The following is a 22,303-nucleotide window of genomic DNA, read 5'->3' as shown; positions in this document are numbered from 1 at the left end:
TATCATCCTATTGCTCTGCCTAATTATCTAGTAGACTGGAACGGTACGTGGAAGTTTTAGCATCCCAAACTATCTCTAAAACGTACGTTTAGGCATCTCAGATATGAATTGCAAATGATGAAACTAAGACGGGCTTGTGCGGCATTTGAACCCGGGACCTCTCGCGCCCAAAGCGAGAATCATACCCCTAGACCAGCAAGCCAGGATACTTCAACATCCTTTAATGTCCCATTTAGGGTTTGGAAGTTTATTTCTCTTCATGCATTTCAAGAGAACATTTGGCAAGGCTTTACAGGATATTCTTGAAGATAACGGTTGCCTACATTCTGCGTCCTGAGTGGCACAAACATTTCCGTTAGGTTAAGTTCAATTTGTGTAGTGGAAGCACAAAACAGGCCGTGTTTATAGGTCGACAACCGTTTTGCACGTCGCTCAGATGTTGCCCGGTAATGCAGAGAATGCAAACGAGTTGGAGCACGAGGACAAGAGTTAACGTGGGTAAAGAAACAAGGGCTTGTCCGGGATTTGAACCCGGGACCTCTCACACCCGAAGCGAGAATCATACCTCTAGACCAACAAGCCAACACCAAGCTGGATTACCCTCACCAGCAGTGTTTTAAAACTTAAGGTAGGTACGGAACTTTAGCTTCTGGAATTGGCAATCTGAAAGTAGAATTCAGTTTTCCCATCAGACAACTGTCTTCCTTTGTGTGAAGCTTTACACTGCTTTTAGCAGAAATCAGCAGACTTTTCCGCCAAGTTCTAGGCAGCAGTGGCATCAATAACTGATGAAGATACAGTATTTCAATCATTCCAGGCAAGGAATCGTTTTCGACCGTTTCGCCAAGGAAAAGCATTTCTTTAGGAAGAACCATCACAGGAACGTAACAGCATGGCAGCAGTGGGAAGAGGAGTTTCTTTAAGGTTCTCGCTTTTGAACGTGTCCGTTTTGACAGGTGCATCTGGTATTCGAAACGTGGAAGAACCATCATTCCTAAGCAATTCAGAAGCTTCTTGGTGGGAATATCACCTTGTCAGGAAGAGGCAATTTGCAAAGGAAGAAGCAAAGATGGGCTTCTCCGCGATTTGAACCCAGGACCTCTTGCACCCTAAGCGAGAATCATACCCCTAGACCAACAAGCCAGCACACTTCAACATCCTTTAATGTCCCATTTAGAGTTTGGAAGTTTATTTCTCTTCACGCCTTTCAAGAGAACATTTTTCATGGCTTTACAGGATACTCTTGAAGATAACGGTTGCCTAAAATCTGCGTCTTGAGTGGCACAAAGATTCCCGTTAGGTTAAGGTCAACTTGTGTAGTGGAAGCACAAAACAGGCAAAGTGTTATAGGTCGACAAACCGTGTTACACGTCGCTCAGATGTTGCCTGGTAATTCAGAGAACGCAACCGAGTTGAAGCACGAGGACGAGAGTTAATGTGGGTAAAGAAACAAGAGCTTGTGCGGGATTTGAACCCGGGATCTCTCACACCCGAAGCGACAATCATACTCCTAGACCAACAAGCCAACACCGAGCTGAAGTAACCTCACCAGTAGTGTTTTAAAACTTAAGGTAGGTACGGAAGTTTAGCTTCTGGAATTGGCAATCTGAAAGTAGAATTCAGTTTTCCCATCAGACAACTGTCTTCCTTTGTGTGAAGCTTTACACTGCTTTTAGCAGAAATCAGCAGACTTTTCCGCCACGTTCTAGGCAGCAGTGGCATCAATAACTGATGAAGATACAGTATTTCAATCATTCCAGGCAAGGAATCGTTTTCGACCGTTTCGCCAAGGAAAAGCATTTCTTTAGGAAGAACCCTCACAGGAACGTAACAACATGGCAGCAGTGGGAAGAGGAGTTTCTTTAAGGTTCTCGCTTTTGAACGTGTCCGTTTTGACAGGTGCATCTGGTATTCGAAACGTGGAGGAACCATCATTCCTAAGCAATTCAGAAGCTTCTTGGTGGGAATACCACCTTGTCAGGAAGAGGCAATTTGCAAAGGAAGAAGCAAAGATGGGCTTGTCCGGGATTTGAACCCGGGACCTCTCGCACCCTAAGCGAGAATCATACCCCTAGACCAACAAGCCAGCACACTTCAACATCCTTTAATGTCCCATTTAGGGTTTGGAAGTTTTTTTCTCTTCACGCATTTCAAGAGAACATTTTTCATGGCTTTACAGGATGCTCTTGAAGATAACGGTTGCCTAAAATCTGCGTCTTGAGTGGCACAAAGATTCCCGTTAGGTTAAGGTCAATTTGTGTAGTGGAAGCACAAAACAGGCAAAGTGTTATAGGTCGACAAACCGTGTTGCACGTCGCTCAGATGTTGCCTGGTAATTCAGAGAACGTAACCGAGTTGAAGCACGAGGACAAGAGTTAACGTGGGTAAAGGAACGAGGGCTCGTCCGGGATTTGAACCTGAGAACCTCTAAAACCCAAACTGAGAATCATACCCATAGACAAACAAGCCAGCTGATAGCACCTGTAGCTGTCTCAAAATATATGTGTATAATATATATGCAAATTTAGTGTTTGAATTTGTAAAATATATTTTGTAAATTATATTGTATATCATATAGTTGAGGTGCAATCTTATTGTTGATGATAATTGTTTTTCTAATTGAAATTTTATTTATATTATAATCAATGTATTTGTACATAAGTTTGCAAAGTTGGTCTGAACGGAATGGCGCAGTGGTCACATGATAAGGTCGGAGGTGGAGCGGAAATTTAATAAGATGAGAAGAAGTGAAGTATCAGAGAGACTGTAATAAAGACTCCTGAATTTCTGGTCAGAAGGCGCACACGGTATGTTTAATTTGTTATCCTGACACCTGTATAATTCATTAATTGTTTAATTTACTAGTTTTATTGTATTTTAGTTTTTCACGGTGTTTGAGAGCGGTAAAGAGAGAGAGAGCAAATAAATACTCTTTAAACATCAGTCGGAGCGTGGTCTCATCTGTACCAGAAGAAAACCTTCGGGAGCAGCTACAGTGAAAAACGTTGCTGTTTATGGGAGTGAGTCAGGAAAGAGTTTCGCTAGCGTTTCAGTGAGGATTGGAAGGACACGTGTTTCGATACTCCATTGCCACGTTCCACGGGAGGATCTGCCTACAAATCCCAGCATTCGTTGCACGCGACGTCAGGAGCTTCAACACCCGATTCAGCGCGAAGCAGGTTTGGCACGCAATAAGAAGACGGTTTTGAAGTGAAGGGCAGCAACAGAAAGGGAATCGTTCTAACATCTTTGGACTATTCTGTGTACAATAAGTAATAACGCTGTTGGGACGTCAGGTTAGGCATCTTTAAATTTGGAAATATAGTCATATTCATAATTGTTGATATTAACGTTTCTTGTTATTCATATTATGAAAGTTTTAATTACGTATTGTGTCTAATATGCTATTTTGTTTTGTAAGTTGAACAGAAATGTGTAGATTGTTTTATAATTGATGCATATTTTCATGAGAATTCTATAATTCACATTTGATTGTTTAATATTGCAATGCAGTGCTTATAAGTTTGTTAGTGAAAATGGAAGAAGTAATTGAGGCTTTAGAAAACGAGAAGGCGCAATTATAGAAGACATTAGAAACAGAACTTGAAAATTCAGAAAGACAAATGGTTGAAGAGCGCATAGCTGAAATTTATGCCAAGCTTGAAATACACAGAGTAGGGCTACAGGAGCAACCATCTGATGTCGAGCAGCAGGTTAGGCGCTCAGAAAGAGCTAGATGCCCCACAGAAAAAATGCTTGAGTTTAAAGAAAATGAGATAGCTAGGAAGGAAAGAAAGTTTATGCTCCTGTATGTAAATTTCAAAGCAGAGGTTCAGCTTATCAGGTCTAAACTCAAGGAAGAATTATCCAAAGCTGAGTTAAGTGAAATGATTTTGGATTTGGAAAAATATGAGTCAGATCTGAAAAAGGAATATGAGGGTTTACGTGCACTGGCTACCCCGTCTCAAGATATAAGAAGAAAAATGGATAGCAGCATCTCAGTAATTAGTGAAATAATGGCAGTTCTGAAAAGGCGCTATATGGAAGCAGGTACCAAAATGTTTGATGCAGTTGCTGAGAAAGAAACTCTCCTCCAGTTACTCCAAAGAGAAGAAGCCAGGTCGATTTATGGTTCAACTGTATCAAGAGCTGGACGTAGTAGTCAGCAAGGAAGTCACATGTCAACAAAAAGGGCAGAGGCTGCAGCACGCTTGGCAGCAAAACGGGCTGAGATTAACAGAGAAAGGGAAATTTCTATTCAGAGAAAGGAGGTCCTAGCCCAACAAGAGAGATTAAAAATGCTGGAAAATCAAAGGGATCTTGAAGTAATAGAGGCAGAATACAGTGTTTATGCTGAAGAGGAATTAAAGTTGAGTGCCGAAATGGGAGATATTGAAATAATAACCACACTGCCTCCAAGTCAGTTTCCAACGCAGCATGACAACATTCCTCCTGCCCAAGTTCCTCAAAGCACTTCAGTTCCTGAAGATAAAACTGAATCAGCATCGAAAGAAGCCTTGCTAGTTCAGGCATTAAGAGAATCCCTGGTAGTGACTAAACTTCTGGCACCAGAGCCATTTGTGTTCACAGGGGACCCACTCAAATTTATTGAATGGAGCACCTGCTTCAAGGCCTTAATTGAAACAAACTGCACAAACCCAGCACATAGGTTGTTCTATTTGAAAAGATACATAAGTGGAGAAGCACTGAGCGAAGTAGAAGGAATGTTTTATAGAAGCGATGGGGAAGCATACACGAAAGCTTGGGTTGCATTGAACAAACGTTATGGTCACCCCTTTGTAGTCCAAAGAGCATTCCGAGCAAAACTGAGTACCTGGCCAAAGATTGGACCAAGAGAATCTCTTAAATTGAGAGAGTTTAGTGATTTCCTCATCTCATGCAAGTATGCAATGCTGCACATACAGGGCTTAAAGATTTTGGATGATTGTGAGGAGAATCAGAAATTATTGCAGAAGCTACCTGATTGGCTAACAACCCAGTGGAATTGATATGTTAGTAAAGCACTGAGTGATAACAAACCTTATCCAAGCTTCCAGGAATTTTCAGACTTTGTGGAAGAGGAAGCGTGCATTGCATGCAACCCAATTTCCTCACTTTATGCATTGAAACATACAGAGGAAAAGCCTGTAAAGGAACAAAGGCATCTTAAGGCAAGCACCTTAATGACATCAACAAAGACATCTCAAGATCCAAAATCCACTTTGATCCAAGAGGATAACAAAGATTCCAAAACTAGCTCTTCCGCCACTCAAAACTTGAGGCAAGTAGAATGTGTCTGTTGTCAACAAAATCACTTTATATATAAATGTAAAAAATTTGTAGCAATGTCTTTGGAGGAAAAGAAAAAATTTATTGTCGACAACAACATGTGTTTTGGCTGCCTTAGGGTTGGCCACATTTCCAAAAATTGGAATTTCTGGTCAGAAGGCGCACACGGTATGTTTAATTTGTTATCCTGACACCTGTGTAATTCATTAATTGTTTAATTTACTAGTTTTATTGTATTTTAGTTTTTCACGGTGTTTGAGAGCGGTAAAGAGAGAGCAAATAAATACTCTTTAAACATCAGTCGGAGCGTGGTCTCATCTGTACCAGAAGAAAACCTTCGGGAGCAGCTACAGCACCTTTTCTTGGCATTCTCCTGGGGAGTGTGACTGCTTTGTGTCACAAGATTTGCATTATCTGTTTCAAAGCAAAGTTCTGGAAAGAAAGTATTTCTAATGAAATCAAGGGCTTCACAGAGTCGCAAGGAACTTTTGTTTCTTTTTGTTTCTGACATACGTGAGAATGAAATATTCTGAAAATTGTAGAAAACAAATTCCACATTCCAAACGCTGTTAGAGTTGTGTGAAAGTCAACGCAAAGAACCATTTCACACTAACGCATAAAATCAATCCTCACGAATTCTTGAAACTCATTGAGGTTTCATTCCAGCCCAAATCTGAAGGGGTACTCTTCTGAAATTGCGTTGAAATTTTTTTTGTCTTAAGCGATGATTTCCAGCAAATGTCCGGAGGGCTGCATTCTCTCAATCCTTCAGTGCAGATGTGAACTTGTTTGTTTACACCTAACCAAATTTAAATTACAAATTGAAATTCTTTACTGCTTCCTTTCCTGGCCACATTTGAAAAGCTTTACTTCCTTCAAGAAGTGATCACCAACTGTATCCTCATTGCTGAAAGTGGGGCAGCAGCTGAAGGAACAGCAACAGCAAGAAAACAACAAAAATAGACATATATCAATTCATTTCCATGTCTTAAATGAATTAATGGTTGTGCTTGTCAGATATTTTAGGGTGTTTAAGGTCAGTAAGTTCTTTTTTCTACCGACATGCAAGACAATCTGTTTCTGTTTGAAGCCGTGCCGATATTGACACGTACCGGCAAAAGAAATACCGACGGCAGCGGGAAGAAATTGTTTCTGTTGCTGTATCTCATCCTATTGCTCTGCCTAATTATCTAGTAGACTGGAACGGTACGTGGAAGTTTTAGCATTCCAAACTATCTCTAAAATGTAAGTTTAGCCATCTCAGATATGAATTGCAAACGATGAAACTAAGACGGGCTTGTCCGGGATTTGAACCCGGGACCTCTCGCACCCCAAGCGAGAATCATACCCCTAGACCAGCAAGCCAACACTGAGCTGAGGTGTCTTCACCGGCAGTGTTTTAAAACTTAAGGTAGGTACGGAACTTTAGCTTCTGGAATTGGCAATCTGAAAGTAGAATTCAGTTTTCCCATCAGACAATTGTCTTCCTTTGTGTGAAGCTTTACACTGCTTTTAGCAGAAATCAGCAAACTTTTCCGCCAAGTTCTAGGCAGCAGCGGTATGAATAACTGATGAAGATACAGTATTTCAATCATTCCAGGCAAGGAATCGTTTTCGACCGTTTCGCCAAGGAAAAGCATTTCTTTAGGAAGAACCATCACAGGAAAGTAACAACATGGCAGCAATGGGAAGAGGAGTTTCTTTAAGGTTCTCGCTTTTGAATGTGTCCGTTTTGACAGGTGCATCTGGTATTCGAAACGCGGAAGAACCATCATTCCTAAGCAATTCAGAAGCTTCTTGGGGGTAATCCCACCTTGTCAGGAAGAAGCAAAGATGGGCTTGTTGGGGATTTGAACCCGGGACTTCTCACACTCTAAGCGAGGATCGTACCCCTAGACCAACAAGCCAGCATACTTGAATGTTCTTTAATGTCCCATTTAGGGTTTGGAAGTTTATTTCTCTTCATGCATTTCAAGAGAACATTTTGCAAGGCTTTACAGGATATTCTTGAAGATAACGGTTGCCTACATTCTGCGTCTTGAGTGGCACAAAGATTCCTGTTAGGTTAAGTTCAATTTGTGTAGTGGAAGCACAAAACAGGCAAAGTGTTATAGGTCGACAACTGTTTTTCACGTCGCTAAGATGTTGCCCGGTAATGCAGAGAACGCAACCGAGTTGAAGCACGAGGACAAGAGTTAACATGGGTAAAGGAACGAGGGCTTGTTCGGGATTTGAACGTGGGTCCTCTCACACCCAGAATGAGAATCATACCCCTAGACCAACAAGCCAGCACACCTGAATTCCCCTTTTATGTCCCACTTAGGGTTTTTGAAATGTATTTGTCATCACACATTTCAAGAGTTCATTTTCCAAGTCTTTACTGGATGCACTTGAAGAGAACATTTGGATACAATCTGCATCTTGTGTGGCATAAAGATTCCCATTAGGTTAATGTCAATTTGTGTAGTGGAAGCACAAAACAGAGGCAAAGTGTTACAGATCGACAACTGTTTTGCATGTCGCTCAAACTTTGCCCGGTAATGCAGAAAATACAACCAACTTGAAGCACTAGGACAAGAGTTAATGTTGGTAAATGAACAAGGTCTTGTCTGGGATATGATCCCAGGACCTCTTGTACCCAAAGCAAGAGTCATATCCCTAGACCAACAAGTCAGCTGATAGCACATTTTCTTGGTATTCTCCTGAGGAGTATGACTGCTTTTTCCCTCAAGATTTTCAATGTTTATTTCACATCAAAGTTCTCCAATGAATGTAATTATATATAAATCAAGGGGTTCTCTGAAATGCAAAAACATTGGACTGGATATCAAATTTAATCATGAAGCTTAAGAAACCGTTCAGGTAGGGAAAAGAAGGGGATTCCTGTTTGTTTCTGACATACGTGAAAACAAAACATTTTGAAAATTGCAGGAAATCAGTTTCACAGTGCATATGCTGTTAGATATGCAACATTCAATGCACAGAAACATTTTACAGAAATACATAAAATCATTTGGTGGATTCACACCTCTGGTAGACTAGCTGAATAACTTCTATATTCGCTTTGATATGAATGCTACTGTTGCCAGCCAGTAGTAAAACACAAACCACTTAGTAAGCAAACAGTGCTCACATTGTCAAAATATGATGTAAGTGCAGCTTTCAGGAAAATGAACACTAGAAGGGCAGCAGGCCCAGATGGAATTTGAGGATGTGGTTTTAAAACCTGTGCCAAATAGCTTGTACCAGTGCTCATGGTAATATTTAATCTGTACTTAACCCAGTCTGTCATACCATCTTACTCAAATGTCTACCATTGTTCCACTCCCTAACAAATCACATCCAACTAGCCTGATTGAGTATCATCCCACTATCTGCTATAGCAATGAAGTGTTTCAAAAGGCTAGTCAAAAATCACATATGCTCTTCTCTTTTAAAAGCACTCGATCCATTACAGTTTGCATATCATTCCAGTAAATTCACAGGGGATGCCATCCCAGTGATCCTTTGTAGAATACTGTCTCATATGAAATGCAAGAGAGAGAATTATGTATGAATGCTATAATTCCTCATTTAACCCATCTAAAGTCATCACTAAGATTGGGGACCTGTTTCTTAACATTTCATTGTGTAGGTTGACTTTTAACTTACTGACAGGCAGACCTTCAGTGGTTCGAGTGGGTGGCCACACCAGATTATCCATCACTTTCAACACTGGGGCTCCACAGGGCTGTGTCCTGAGTCCACTGCTGTACTCCTTCTACACATATGAATGACTGCATGGCTGCACATTATTCTAACACCACTGTCAAGTTTGCTGATGATACAGCCATGGTAGACTTGATATCTAACAGCAATGAGCAGGTTTGTCTGAAAGAAGTGGACAGTCTGTCACAATGCTGTCAAGACAACCATCTACACATGAATGTTAGCCGGACAAAGGATTTTGGGAAAAAATAGCAGAGGCACTATCACCCCCTCAGTATTAACAGTACTCAAGTGGAGAAGGTGCACAATTTTAGTCCACACTATCATTGTGTTCACATAAGAGAAGACCTAACCTGGTCAAAACACATGAACACCATGGTAAAAAAGGCAGAAGAACGTTTCTGGCTGCCCTCCCAATTACTAAAGAACTTCTGCACATCTACCAAGTATTCTGACAGGAACTATTACTACCTGGTTTGGGAACAGCGCACAACAGGACCACAAGGCTCTGCAGAGAGTGGTGTGATTAGCTGAACGAATCATTGGGTGTGCACTCCATAACTTTGAGGATATCTACATCAAGAGCCATCCCAACAATGGCTTCTGTTGTGTGGCAAACACTGCCTTAAGTCCAGTTCAGAGAGACTGAGTAGAAGCTTCTGTCCAAAGTCCAGTTGCACCTTGAGTAAGGAAAGTGTCTAGAACTACACAATGTCCTATTGTACACTCTCTTAATATTAAGGTATTTTAAGCTATTAAGTTATTTATTATGTACTACTATCCTGTATTTAAAATTCTATTAATGATTTTTGATTATTTATAAAGTGATGTATTATTGTAATTGTCCCTTTTGTCACACATGTGTGCATGGGAGGCAGCTAAAGGGCCTGAATAATGATAGTTCCACGCCAGACCAGGGGGTGGTGAGGATCATTGACTTTCTCTCTTGATCCTCTGCAGACCATTCACGGGAAATCCTACATGGTTCCGTTGCCCATGAAGACGTCACTTCCAGTTCTGGTGCACACTATGATGTCACTTCTGGTCCCGATGATGTCACTTCTGGTCCCAGTCTTTAAGGCCACCATCTTTACATACATAAATCAGTTCTGTTTTGGACTCAGATCTGTGAACATCTCAACAAATTTACCCATTTGCAGCCAGGGCATAATATATGGGTGGCTGCCCCAAACCTTTGATGTCTCCGGTTCTTGTGACACTTTATATTTTTCTTAAAAACACCACCATTGAAGTTGAGCAACTAAGCATTTCACTAAATATTTTACTGTATGTATAATTTGTATGTGAAAAAAAAAATGACCTGATTCGAATAACTCGGGATAATGTTCATAGTAATTGTACAAATCATTGTGTTTCTTCAAGCCAGTCCCAAGCATGGATAAATGGGAAGGTTACGTCAAAGTTTTGCCAGCTCAATATGCGGACAATAATACAGATTTCCATACCAGATCAGTTGAGGCCCAGGTTAATAACAGCCACCATTGTACTAGCCAACAGGATGCTCGGGGGAAATTGGGCTACTGTTGGCCAAAAGAGAAGAAGAGGGGAAGGCGTGTCTGGAGGCAGAAGAGGAGGAAGGTTAGGTGAGTGGAAGTGAGGGTCGGAACTTTGAATGTTGGCAGTATGACTGGTAAGTGGGTAAGAGTTAGCGAATATGATGGAGATAAGGAAAGTTGATATATTGTGCATGCAAAAAACAAGATGGAAAGGGAAGTAAGGCCAGGTGTATCAGAGGTGGGTTCAAATTGTTCTACCATGGTGTGGATAGATGGAGAAAAGAGGTAGGGGTTATCCTGAAGGAGCAGTATCTCAGGAGTGTTTTGGTGGTGAAAAGGTGTTGGACAGAGAGATTATTATGTAGCTGGAAATTGAACATGTGGTGATGAATGTTATTAGTGCATATGCCCCGCAAGTTGGATGAGATGAGAAAGAAGATTTCTGGAGTGAGTTGCATGAAGTGGTGGAGAGTGTACCCAAGGGAGAGAGAGTGGTGATTGGAGTGGATTTCAATGGACATAGTGGTGAAGGGTGCCTGACAGGCTCTTAAAAGCCTCAAAGGTTCTTGACAGCAAGAAGGGTGCTTGGCGTGACCTCTGGACAGAGCAAGGAAGAAAAGGAAACCTGGTGGTGGAATGGGGAAGTATGGGAGAGTATACAGAGTAGGGGATGGCAAAGAAGAAGTGGGATAATCAGAGAGATGCAAAAAGTAAACAAGAGTACAAAGAGATAAGGCGCGAGGTGAAAAGAGAGGTGGTGAAGGCTAAAGAAAAGGCGTATGATGAGTTGTATGAGCGGTTGGACACTAAAGAGGGAGAAAAGGACCTGTACCGATTGGCTAGACAGAGGGACCAAGTTGGGAAAGATGTGCAGCAGGTTAGAGTGATAAAAGATTGTGGGAAACATGGGTCCCTGTTGACCCCTGAACCCTCAGACACCAGGTAAAATATCAGAAGTAATTTTAATTCTTCCAATAATGTGCACAAAGCACCTCCACCTCCACAATACACAAAATACTCAATAATAAATTAATAAACAATCACAAATCCACCACTCCACTCAGCAGCTCTGTCGCACTCCCTCCCAACTCCGGCTCAGTCTGCTGGGGTTTCCCACAGTCCTTTATATTCCTTGACCCAGAAGTGCTTCTGTCCCTCAGTCCATGTGATTTCATAGCACTTTCGGGTCAGATGAAAACTTCTTCTTTTCTTCAGCCCGGAAGTACTTCATTCCTTCCGTCCCCGTGATTAGGGAGTACTTCTGGGCTATAATAAAAACATTCTTGCCTCCCTGCAGCGTCCCCTGGCGGCCCCCACAGTATCCAGCAGGGCTGTGAAGCCGAACTTCATTGTCCATGATGCCCTGCTGGAATTCGGGCCACCTCCAAATTGCAGGGAGGACTCCACCTGGCAGCATGGGGGTATTGGCCAGGATAAACTGTTGGCCATATATCACAGGATAAAGATGGTAACATACTCACAAGCGAGGAGAGTGTGTTGAGCAGATGGAAAGAGTACTTTGAGAGGTAGATGAATGAAGAGAACAAGAGAGAGAGAAGGTTGGATGATGTGGAGATAGTGATCAAGGAAGTGCAATGAATTAGCAAGGAGGGAGTAAGGACAGCTATGAAGAGGATGAAAAATGGAAAGACCTTGGTCCAGATGTTATACCTGTGGAAGCATGGAGGTGTTTAGGAGAGATGGCAGCGGAGTTTTTAACCAGATTGTTTAATGGAATCTTGGAAAGTGAGAGGATGGCTGAGGAGTGGAGAAAATGTGTACTGGTGCCGATATTTAAGAATAAGGGGGATGTGCAGGACTGCAGTAACTACAGGGGGATAGAATTGATGAGTCACTGCATGAAGTTCTTGGAAAGAGTAGTGGAAGCTAGGTTAAGAAGTGAGGTGATGATTAGTGAGCAGCAGTATGGTTTCATGCCAAGAAAGAACACCACAGATGCAATGTTTGCTCTGAGGATGTTGATGGAGAAGTACAGAGAAGGCCAGAAGGAGTTGTTTTGCATTTTTGTGGACCTGGAGAAAGCATATGACAGGGTGCCTCGAGAGGAGCTGTGGTATTGTATGAGGAAGTTGGGGGTGGCAGAGAAGTACGAAAGAGTTGTACAGGATATGTACGAGAGAAGTGTGACAGTGGTGAGGTCTGAGGTAGGAGTGACAGATGCATTCAAGGTGGAGGTGGGATTACATCAGGGATCAGCAAGGAGGAAGTAAGGTCAGCTATGAAGAGGATGAAGAATGGGAAGGCTGTTGTTCCAGATGACATACCCGTGGAAGCATGGAGGTGTTTAGGAGAGATGGAAATAGAGTTCTTAACCAGATTGTTTAACGAAATCTTGGAAAGTGAGATGATGCCTGAGGAATGGAGAAGAAGTGTACTGGTACTGATTTTTAAGAATAAATGTGATGTGCAGACCTGTACTAACTACAGAGGGATAAAATTGATGAGCCACAGCATGAAGTTATGGGAAAAAGAAGTGGAAGCTAGCTTAAGAATGGAGGTGATGATTAGTAACAGCAGTATGAATTCATGCTGGGAAAGACCACTACACATGTGATATTTGATCAGAGGGTGTTGATGGGTTGGCACCCTGCCCGGGATTGGTTCCTGCCTTGTGCCCTGTGTTGGCTGGGATTGGCTCCAGCAGACCCCCGTGACCCTGTGTTTGGATTCAGCGGGTTGGAAAATGGATGGATGGATGGATGGGTGTTGATGGAGAAGTATAGAGAAGGCCAAAAGGAGTTGCATTGTGTTTTTGTGGACCTAGAAAAAGCCTATGACAGGCTGCCTAGAGAAGAGTTGTGGCATTGTATGAGGAAGTCGGGAATGGAAAGGAAGTATGTAAGAGTGGTGCAGGATATGTACGAGGGAAATGAGGCAGTGGTGAAGTATGCAGTTGGAGCGATGGATGTGTTTAAGGTGGAGGTGCCCTTTATTATTTGCAATGGTGATAAATAGGTTGACATTGGAGATTAGACAGGAGCCCCGTGGACTATGATGTTTTTCGGATGACATTGTGATCTGTAACAGAGTAGGGAACAGGTTGAGGAGACCCTGGAGAGGTGGAGATATGCCCTAGAGAGGAGAGGAATAAAGGTCAGTAGGACCAAGACGGATTACACGTGTGAATGAGAGGGAGGTCAGAGGAATGGTGAGGATGCAGGGAACAGAGTTGGAGAAGGTAGATGAGTTTAAATACTTGGGATCAACAGTAAAAAGTAACGGGGGAGTTTGGAAGAGAGATGAAGTAGAGAGTGCAGGCAGGGTGGAGAAGAGTGTCAGGAGTGATTATTGACAGAAGGGTATCAGCAAGAGTGAAAGGGAAGGCCCAGAAGAGAGTAGTGAGACCAGCTACTATATGTTATATGGATTGGAGATGGTGGCACTAACAAAAAAACAGAAAACACAGATGGATTTGGCAGAGTTAAAGATGTTAAGATTTGCATTTGATGTGAAAAGAATGTGACAAGGTTGGACAGGATTAGGAATGGGTACATTAGAGGGTCAGCTCTGGTTGGACAATTTGGAGACAAAGCCAGAGAGATGAGATTGCATTGGTCTGGACATGTGCAGAGGAGAGATGCTGGGTATATTGAGAGAAGGATGCTAGGGATGGAGCTGCCAGGCAAGAGGAAAGGAAGAATGACTGAATATGGTGAGAGAGGACATGCACTTGTTGGGTGTGACAGAGAAACATACAGAGGACAGGTAGATATGGAAAAGATGATCCGCTGTGGCTACCACTAATGGGAGCAGCCGAAAGAAGATGTTCATAGTAATTGTAATATCTAGTTAACAACGTTTTTGCTGTAGAGCATTTTAAGTTCTGCCTTTGCAGATTATTATGTTATTCTTAATATGAATTTTGCAGAAGTGTTTTAAAAATGTACAATATGCTCCTCAAATGAATAATAAAATGTGCACTTCTAACCATAGAGAGATATTGGTGTACTACATACCATGTTATGTCCAATTGATATAAAACGTCTGTATTTCCCATATCACATCTAATTTAAAACAGACTATGTATTATGAATTTCCAAAAACTGGACATTTGATAGGGTCAGCCACACTTAGTTGTACATGAAAATATTGTATGAACTGACATATTAATATTAAAAGAAATAAAAGTAAAGTAAGCTATTGTTTAATAGTTACATGCAATTGTAATAAAACTGCAAAACAATTAAGATTAAAACAAATATTAAATGACAAATGTAATAAAGTAAACACTATAAAAGTAAAATCTATTAATCATATTTTGGAATACTAGTTACATTTTCGTAATTAAGTCAACAAACTAACACAGGAGAAAAAAAAGCAAACACGTCAATCAAAATGAGAACATGCAGTGAAGTTACTTTTTGCTCATCACATAATTTCTGATGCATATTATTGAAGCAGGTCTCCTAAGAATGCACCAATAAACTATCAGGCAAAAGGACATACACATAAATTACACCTGCAAAACGAAGAATTCGAGGTGACCTTTGTTTCATCAATTTCTTCTACTAGCAGATAGTTTAATAAAGCCACATCTGTAAAATCCCAGTGCTCGAAAATGCTGGACATGGAGGAGGAAATGAATCAATCGCGTCAACATAGAAATAAAAGAAGCTTTAAATACAATGGACATTTAGTAACTCGGAGAAACGAATGCACTGAATGCAATAAGAAAAGCCAGAGATGACGTGAAAGTGCAGCATATAATAAGAAAGTTAGCTAAAAATTGGAACGAAGACGATCAAATTAAAAATGCGAAAAACAGAAATTTATGAATGGAACATTTTGTACATTCCAAGAGTGAAAATAAAAGGAATATGTTGCAGCCAGAAACACGTTTTGGAAAAACGGCAAATACGATATATAAAAATGGTAAACATTCAAGAGGTCATTTGGCATTGGGAAAATTATTTGGCAAAAAGGGAAATTAGTACAGCACTGGGTGCAAGGCACAAACCAAAATAATCCCAGAAAACTGCCAGCTAACAGCTCCTAAAAACAGCACACGTCATGTTCTTTAACGTTATCCAAAGGTTATTTGCTAATGTTCCCGGATAACATTCTGAGAACAGATAAAGAACTTTTAATTGTAACGTTAAGTAACATTCCTGGGTAACGTTCACAATGCTAATTCTTAAACCCAGTAAAGCTGCGGTAACTTTTAATTGTTTGAGGTTAAGTACATTACATATGAGGCTAAACCTCAAAACTAATTTTCAACATTGTCTAAAATGAAAGAAAAATGTACAAACCGGATGTGCGTAAGCAAATGCCACTCTTTAATCAGAGGAGAGGAAAATGTTACGCACGTACAAGTGCAGGATTATTATTATGTTTTACAATACCAATACATTATAGAACGATACAATTAAAAAAACTATATGAGTTCTTATAATTTTAAAAAATAATACAAAAAATAAAGGCAAAAACGAATAAAGAAAAAAATAACACTGAACACCAGTAAATTATATGCAATTTAAAAGCTTGAACAGATAATGAACATCCTGTTTTGATGAGATCGTAAAAGTGTCGATGTAACTGGGGAATCTAATAAATCACTATGCCCACGGGATATTAATTAACATAGCCTTCTGAAAAGATGCGTACCATTAGATAAATAGAAAAGCTGACGTAAACCGGAACCTCGACCTCCACACCTGTAATATATTGTTTTTGAAGAACGTCAGATGCGTGTTTTTTCGTGCGTGTTAAAGAAGTTTTTAAAAGGCGGCTTCTGTTTAGCTCCATGCACCCTAATTAACTACATTACGTTACAACACCAACCCACCTCTTCCCCTGCCTGCATGCTAAACTGTGGATGTACACGTGACCGAGATCATTTTTGCTTCCGTAAAGGCAGCCTGGTCAGTACAAGTGTTTTGCGAAGTTTCAGTGAACTCGAATACTGAGCACTGCGCAACACAAGATAAGTCTCCTTAGAAAAGAAAGTGATACTTGACAAGTTTTGCTTCAGGTTAATAAAAAATGTAAGTGATCTTTATTTTCGCTTAGAAAAATTTTTTAATATCAACGTCAGGCTTTTATTAGGATTGTTTGAGCGTCTCTTGCGGCCTGTATAGAAATTCTTTAAACTTTATAAATAGTTGTTATAACAGTCGAAGGTTCGTTTTTGCTTACTGATTCTCTGGGCAACTATGAAACAAGGATACTTCCATTATGTCTTTGTTATTCACCCTACTGTATCTTTCACTTCAACGTTTCTCTGCATTTTGCAGTGCAGTATCGCTCCTAAATTGCACTTTTTATAACGGTCTAAAATCTGACGCCAAGGAAGGACCTGTTAGACGGCAACCTGTTTCCAAACGAACACTACCCTTTTGTTTGATTTTTCCGATATTCTTGCATATTGTCAGAAATTTTATTCAAATCATTTCGACACTGTTATTCTCTTGATATCATATATTAAGTATATCAAAGCTCCATTATTCCATTTGCCCAGTGTAGAAATGATGACAGAAACTCAAAAGAAATATTTGGAGTAATTAAAATATTCCATGGTTCTTGGCACAGACTGCAAATGTGCCGCAATGTAATCATGGTATCAATCTAAATGGACACAACAGTCTTTTAATATTACAGTATAGTCATTTTTAAAATAACAAACATAATCATCATGTGACCAGTGACTGTCACTGACAGCATTAAGTTGAGAGCAACCACTCAATTACAGCTGGTGCCTTCGGGGCAATGAGAAACCTGCCATCAGGACTTTCTAGTGTTCTTCTGAATTTAAAGAGAACACTTTTATCATTTGAGCATAGAGGTTGCTTGGACGTTTGCAGTGTTTTGATTATTCTGTTATGTCCAGAGAGTTTTAGCAAGTTGGTAATAGTGCACTTGTTGGCATTCTGAGTTAAGTTGGGACAGCAGCTTTTATAATTTGCTGTAGTCTCTTAATACATATATAGGAAACTGCAGCAATCCACAAGGCAAGGAATAACGGTAACTAGCATTATTTGTCAAATCAAGAATATTAATTACTGTCTTCAGTAAATGTATTAGTTACATTTAATAAAAATATATAGTTATTTATGGTTCTGTGCAGATTGTTCTGTCTTTGATAAATGAAAAAGCTCAGTTATCCTGAAATGGGTTAAACATGTTTAACTGTCAATATTTTTGCCATGTATGACTGACTACAAAAGGAGATCCATGATTTATAAGAACAGAATTAATGTTTGTTTTTTGTTCTTCTTCTGAAGGAGAGGATGTGAAACTTTACTTTGACTGTTAGCAGTCCAATACCAGGTCTTTGTAACAGACAGCTATCTTACCAGGAGTGATTTTCTGCCAAAAACAGGATGAACTTGACAGAGGATCTGACATGTGCTATATGCTATGAGCTTTTCACACAGCCAGTGATGCTAGGATGCATGCACCACTTCTGTAAAAGCTGCATTATGAGATTCTGGCGGGGCTCTCGAGGTCCAGTTTCCTGCCCTCAGTGCCGAAGAGAATTCCCCAACAAACAGTTTCAGACCAACTTCCTTGTGGCAGGAGTGGTAGAAAAGGTCAGAGGGACAAGTGAAGAGACATCACGGAAAAAGCGTATGGTAAAGCTTTACTTTTCTAACATTGAATACAAATTTCATCAAAAAAGTTAAGCTGCTATCTTTGTTTCCTTCACAGCTTAATTTACTGCTTTTTGAAATGAAAGTAGTATGATATTTTACTGGCAAATCTGTCTTTTAACAAAACAACAACTCTTATGACAAATCAAACATCATTGTGAAATTCCTTGTTTACTGGTTTAAACTTTCCTCAAACCATAAATCCTACCAAACAAAGTATTTCTCAAAAATCAAATAACATTATTAAAAAATAAATATTTATTGTAGACAGCAAGTACTACTTATGTTGCAGCTGGCAGAAAATCGCTTCTCACATCTAAAGTTAGTGTGATAATTCATCTCTTATGTTGTCACTCAAAAGTTCCGCAGGCAGCCTCCCATTGCTCCTAGTTTCCTTGCTCCAAGAACTTTGCTAACTAACAGAATTTTTTAAGTTTGAATATGCCATTTTGACAAATTCTTGTAGTTAGCATGTCCTCGCATTCAGTATTGTTCCTGTTCCACTGTGTAATACACAGTGTATATGGTGATTTGCTGTGGTTATAAATATAATACATGTTCTCTGCAAGAACAGAATTGAACAAGAACTGTTTAATTTTAATGTTTTTAATATTTAAAAAGCTGGACAATTCAAACTTCAGGTTTATCACCTTTGGTGTTAGAATGTTTTAATGAACACTTATGTAACAGAGTCAAAATTCTCCTAGATATGGCAGCAGACATTCTATCCAGATGTCAGCTGAACCCTAAAGTTGTGCGTGCTTCTTAGTTTTTTTTTTTTTATTTTGATGTAAACCTTAACTTTTATAAAATTTAGGTATACCTAAAGCAAAATTATTAATATTATTAATATATGAAAAAAATCCAACATCTGTATGTCTGTCTGCTTTTCACGAGAGAACTACTTAATGGATTTAGATCAGATTATGTTCTATAATTTGCTTGAACATTCTGGTTGATTTTACGACTTCTCTCATCGATATATTTGCGCTAATCTGAGACCGATGCTGCGGCCGAGGGGAGTGGGAAGTGTGACATCAGGAGTCAGTCTACCTCTGCATTTTGGAGCGTAACTTGCCTCCGCTTAGCTTGTGATACGTTTTTTCTTTATTTATTTTTAAAGTTTGTCCTGTTTCACTACTACGCGGGTGGAGCCGTGGGAACGGCAGGTGTTAAACAAAATTAAAAACTACAATAAAAGATGAGTGAAAAATGACAACTAAACTGAAATTAAAATCACATGCTCAAAAAATTTTATGGATAGAAAAAATCTGTTTTAGTAAATAAACCAATTGCAGTTGATCAAATGTTCCCCCTTAGGTGAGTGTGTATAAGTACAAACTTCTGTGGGCACACTCAACTTCAAGTTTCATACTAATTTTCTGGTGGCACACAAAGAAACATAAAGATTATAAAGGACAAATGGCACAGCAATCCTCCCCCCAGTAATCAGTAATTGAAGGTGTCATGAAACCAAGAAGCGAATCATTTGAAAATTGACATTAAAGTGACAGAATTTGTTTGTCATATGCCTGCTATTTACAAGAGTTATTTACTTTGAAGTAACCCTGGTTTGCAAATCAAAATCACCAAATACTGTATTTCAACAAATAACCACAACAATATGTACAGTACATCTGGAGACTGCAATGGGTTAATTTTACTTAATACTGGGTCAGAACAATTAGACTGCTCACTGAGTGTCACATTTCTAAACCAATCCAGCACCACCTACCCATCCTGGGTATGATGTTAATCTGCATCCATCCCTACATGTAGGCCCTCTAACCTTCAGGGAAAAACTTGAGGGTTGGTGACAGAATTGGCACTCCAACCACCATAAGAAATCTCACACTGTTCCACTCCATCTGAACTAGTGTGGTGCTGAGGTGTCGCCTGTTGCATGGCTGCACTCGGGTCCTAATCTGGATGCTGAGTTGGTTTGTCGTGTGGTGGGTGCGGCAATTTGCTGTATCGGCGCGTATTCCTAACCAGCACATCATAGAGGCAGTGATTTTACACTGCAAAGATCATCAATGTTCCTGTTAACCCTAAAACCCTTTTAAGACATATAATCATTGGTCGCATTTGCTGGAAGTGCATTGCATGTTTTAAAGTTAAACATAACCTGATTTTTTTAACCAAGATTATACAATGTGTGATATGGACGCTGTATTGCGCCCGACCCGACACAGACTCACACAGAGGCACGTGTAAAACCCAAAGGACTTTTATTTTTCTTCACCCGTGGGGGCACGTCTTCCCCATGAACCCCACTGGCAATACACAGTCCCAAAAGCACTTAACTCCATACAACACAATCCTTCCTCTGGCGGTACCACCACCACTCCTCCTCCTCCTCCTCCTCCCAGGCAACCTTGTCCTCTTCCTCCCAATTCTGTTGGTGGCTGGCCTCTTTTATAGCCCACCCAGAAGTGTTCCAGGTGCTTGCCCACCTGGTTCCAATTGCACTTCAGGGTGGGGCTGAAGATTTGTCCAGCTAGGCTGTGGAATCCATGTAGCACCCCCTGGCGGCCACCCTAGTTCCCAACCGGGCTGTTGAGGACTCCATCTCCCATGGAAGCCTGCGGGAAACTGAGGCACCTTAGTCAGCCAAGGAGGCTGCCACCAAGCGTCCCGGGGGAGGTACTGAGATGCCCATGGTTGCTTCCCCCAGAACGTAGAAGGGGCGTCCTGGCCGAGCATGGGACCTGGCCGCCCGCCATAAATGGCATTCGACTGTATCAGTGAATGAATGGTAAGCATGAATGATATGTTGTCACAGGTGCTGTGTGTTCTCTCTGTTGTTCAAAGCTAACAATGATAGAGTAGGAGTCTATGTAAGCATGAAAGAATTTGCAGCTTTATTCATGAAAATATGAAGTACAAATATGCATTTGAAATAAACAGTGTGTCCTGTGATGTTTAAAGGACTACCGTTAAGAGAACTGATAACGAAGAGCCAGCAACAGGTGTTGCAGATTTCAGTACTCAAAACTCAACTCAATCAACAAATCTGCTTAACAACACCAGTACAATCACGAACAACAATCACAACATCTACCTTCTGACTGCATGTTTAAACAAATAGCTAAATGAAGTTAACATTACTGTCTAATTGGAAATGCAAACATTTTGCGACAAAATAAACATGGCATGTTAACACTTCGTATATCCATAGACCACAGTGCTTATTTAAATTCTATTTGCTGCTGTTATGTCACATAGCATTACAATAATTCAATTGACAAAGATATTGTATCAGGTAGAGGCACTTCTGAAATGAGTGGAGCCCAGTAGATGCCGTTATCTACGTGTGTGTGTGTGTGTTTTGTCTGTCTCCACTTTCACAGTGCTCATTACAACATGCAAATTAATAGTTAAGCTTGTTTTGCTGTCTCCTTGAAACCCTGGTGGCAATTTTAAATACATGGCCTGGAGAAATAAGGGGCAGGTGTTTTAGAAAGAAGCCCTGTGGGTGTAGGCTTTTCAGTGCTGGATTTTGTCGCAATTCACTACACACTTTTTAACAGATTGTCCCCAGACGTGTATTTTCACTTGAGAATGACATCTGCCACCACAAGATTAATAATTCTGATGTGAAGTAGAACATCTGATTGAACCTCAAGCTATTGAATCAGAGAAGAACCCAGGGACAGTGGTGTAGAACAAATTAGATATACAACCAAGTTGACAGGCCATTTAACATTTGGAATATTTTAAGAATCATGCTTCTTTATTTGCATTTATACTCTATGTGAAGTGTAACCGTTTGAAGACAGGAAAAACACTTTTTCTATAAAATGTGTAAATAAAAACTATAAACTGGATTATATAAATTGCAGAGCAGATTATATAAATGACAGCAATTCTGTGTTCAACACAGAGCATCTGTCATCAGACTCCATTCAAAGTATGCCCAAACATTTTTTTTTTTTTTTTTTAATTTTTACAAAAAAAAAATAGGATTGAAAACAAATCAACCCCCACCCCTGAGAAAGAGAGCATGGCCAATGGAATAAAACTTGAAAATAGTAAAAATAAATAAATTGATGAGTTTAATAGGTGGATACAGATAAATGGAGAAGAAGAAAAAATGGGACGAGAATCTACTTCCTCAGTGATTTCAGAGCTTATTCTAAAATATTACTGATTAGATCCTGCCAGGTTTTGAAA

At 40.2% G+C, this 22,303-nt stretch overlaps 2 protein-coding genes and 3 non-coding genes across 10 annotated transcripts in view; 2 read left to right on the top strand and 3 right to left on the bottom strand.

Annotated features, from left to right (window-relative positions):
• Positions 1 to 510: 510 nt before the first annotated feature.
• On the bottom strand, positions 511 to 582 carry trnap-cgg (transfer RNA proline (anticodon CGG)). Its single transcript has one exon. It is a non-coding gene; the product is annotated as a tRNA-Pro (tRNA).
• Positions 583 to 2,014: 1,432 nt separating this feature from the next.
• trnap-agg (transfer RNA proline (anticodon AGG)) lies at positions 2,015 to 2,086 on the bottom strand. Its single transcript has one exon. It is a non-coding gene; the product is annotated as a tRNA-Pro (tRNA).
• Positions 2,087 to 2,741: 655 nt separating this feature from the next.
• Positions 2,742 to 5,589, top strand: LOC127529669 (uncharacterized). Its single transcript, XM_051934084.1, has 2 exons — positions 2,742 to 2,807; positions 2,882 to 5,589. The coding sequence occupies exon 2, from the start codon at positions 3,624 to 3,626 to the stop codon at positions 5,007 to 5,009; it is 1,386 nt and encodes a 461-aa protein (XP_051790044.1). The 5' UTR covers positions 2,742 to 2,807; positions 2,882 to 3,623; the 3' UTR covers positions 5,010 to 5,589.
• A 993-nt stretch (positions 5,590 to 6,582) lies between these two features.
• trnap-ggg (transfer RNA proline (anticodon GGG)) lies at positions 6,583 to 6,654 on the bottom strand. The gene has a single exon. It is a non-coding gene; the product is annotated as a tRNA-Pro (tRNA).
• A 9,712-nt stretch (positions 6,655 to 16,366) lies between these two features.
• trim105 (tripartite motif containing 105) overlaps positions 16,367 to 22,303 on the top strand; it is a 61,914-nt gene continuing 55,977 nt past the window's right edge. For all 6 annotated transcript variants that reach the window (XM_051934106.1, XM_051934103.1, XM_051934102.1 and 3 more), the window contains exons 1-2: positions 16,367 to 16,522; positions 17,759 to 18,109. In XM_051934106.1, the coding sequence (XP_051790066.1) occupies positions 17,858 to 18,109 (252 nt within the window). In that variant the 5' untranslated portion in view covers positions 16,367 to 16,522; positions 17,759 to 17,857. The remainder of the gene's footprint in view (positions 16,523 to 17,758; positions 18,110 to 22,303) is intronic.

The sequence above is a fragment of the Erpetoichthys calabaricus genome, chromosome 11 (genome assembly GCF_900747795.2).
Source record: "Erpetoichthys calabaricus chromosome 11, fErpCal1.3, whole genome shotgun sequence".
Taxonomy (NCBI): Eukaryota; Metazoa; Chordata; class Cladistia; order Polypteriformes; family Polypteridae; genus Erpetoichthys; species Erpetoichthys calabaricus.
This window is presented reverse-complemented; position numbering and strand designations above follow the sequence as displayed.

What these genes read in the sequence shown, in the direction of transcription:
- LOC127529669 (XM_051934084.1), top strand. Translation starts at nt 3,624, where the DNA reads ATGGTTGAAGAGCGCATAGCTGAAATTTATGCCAAGCTTGAAATACAC.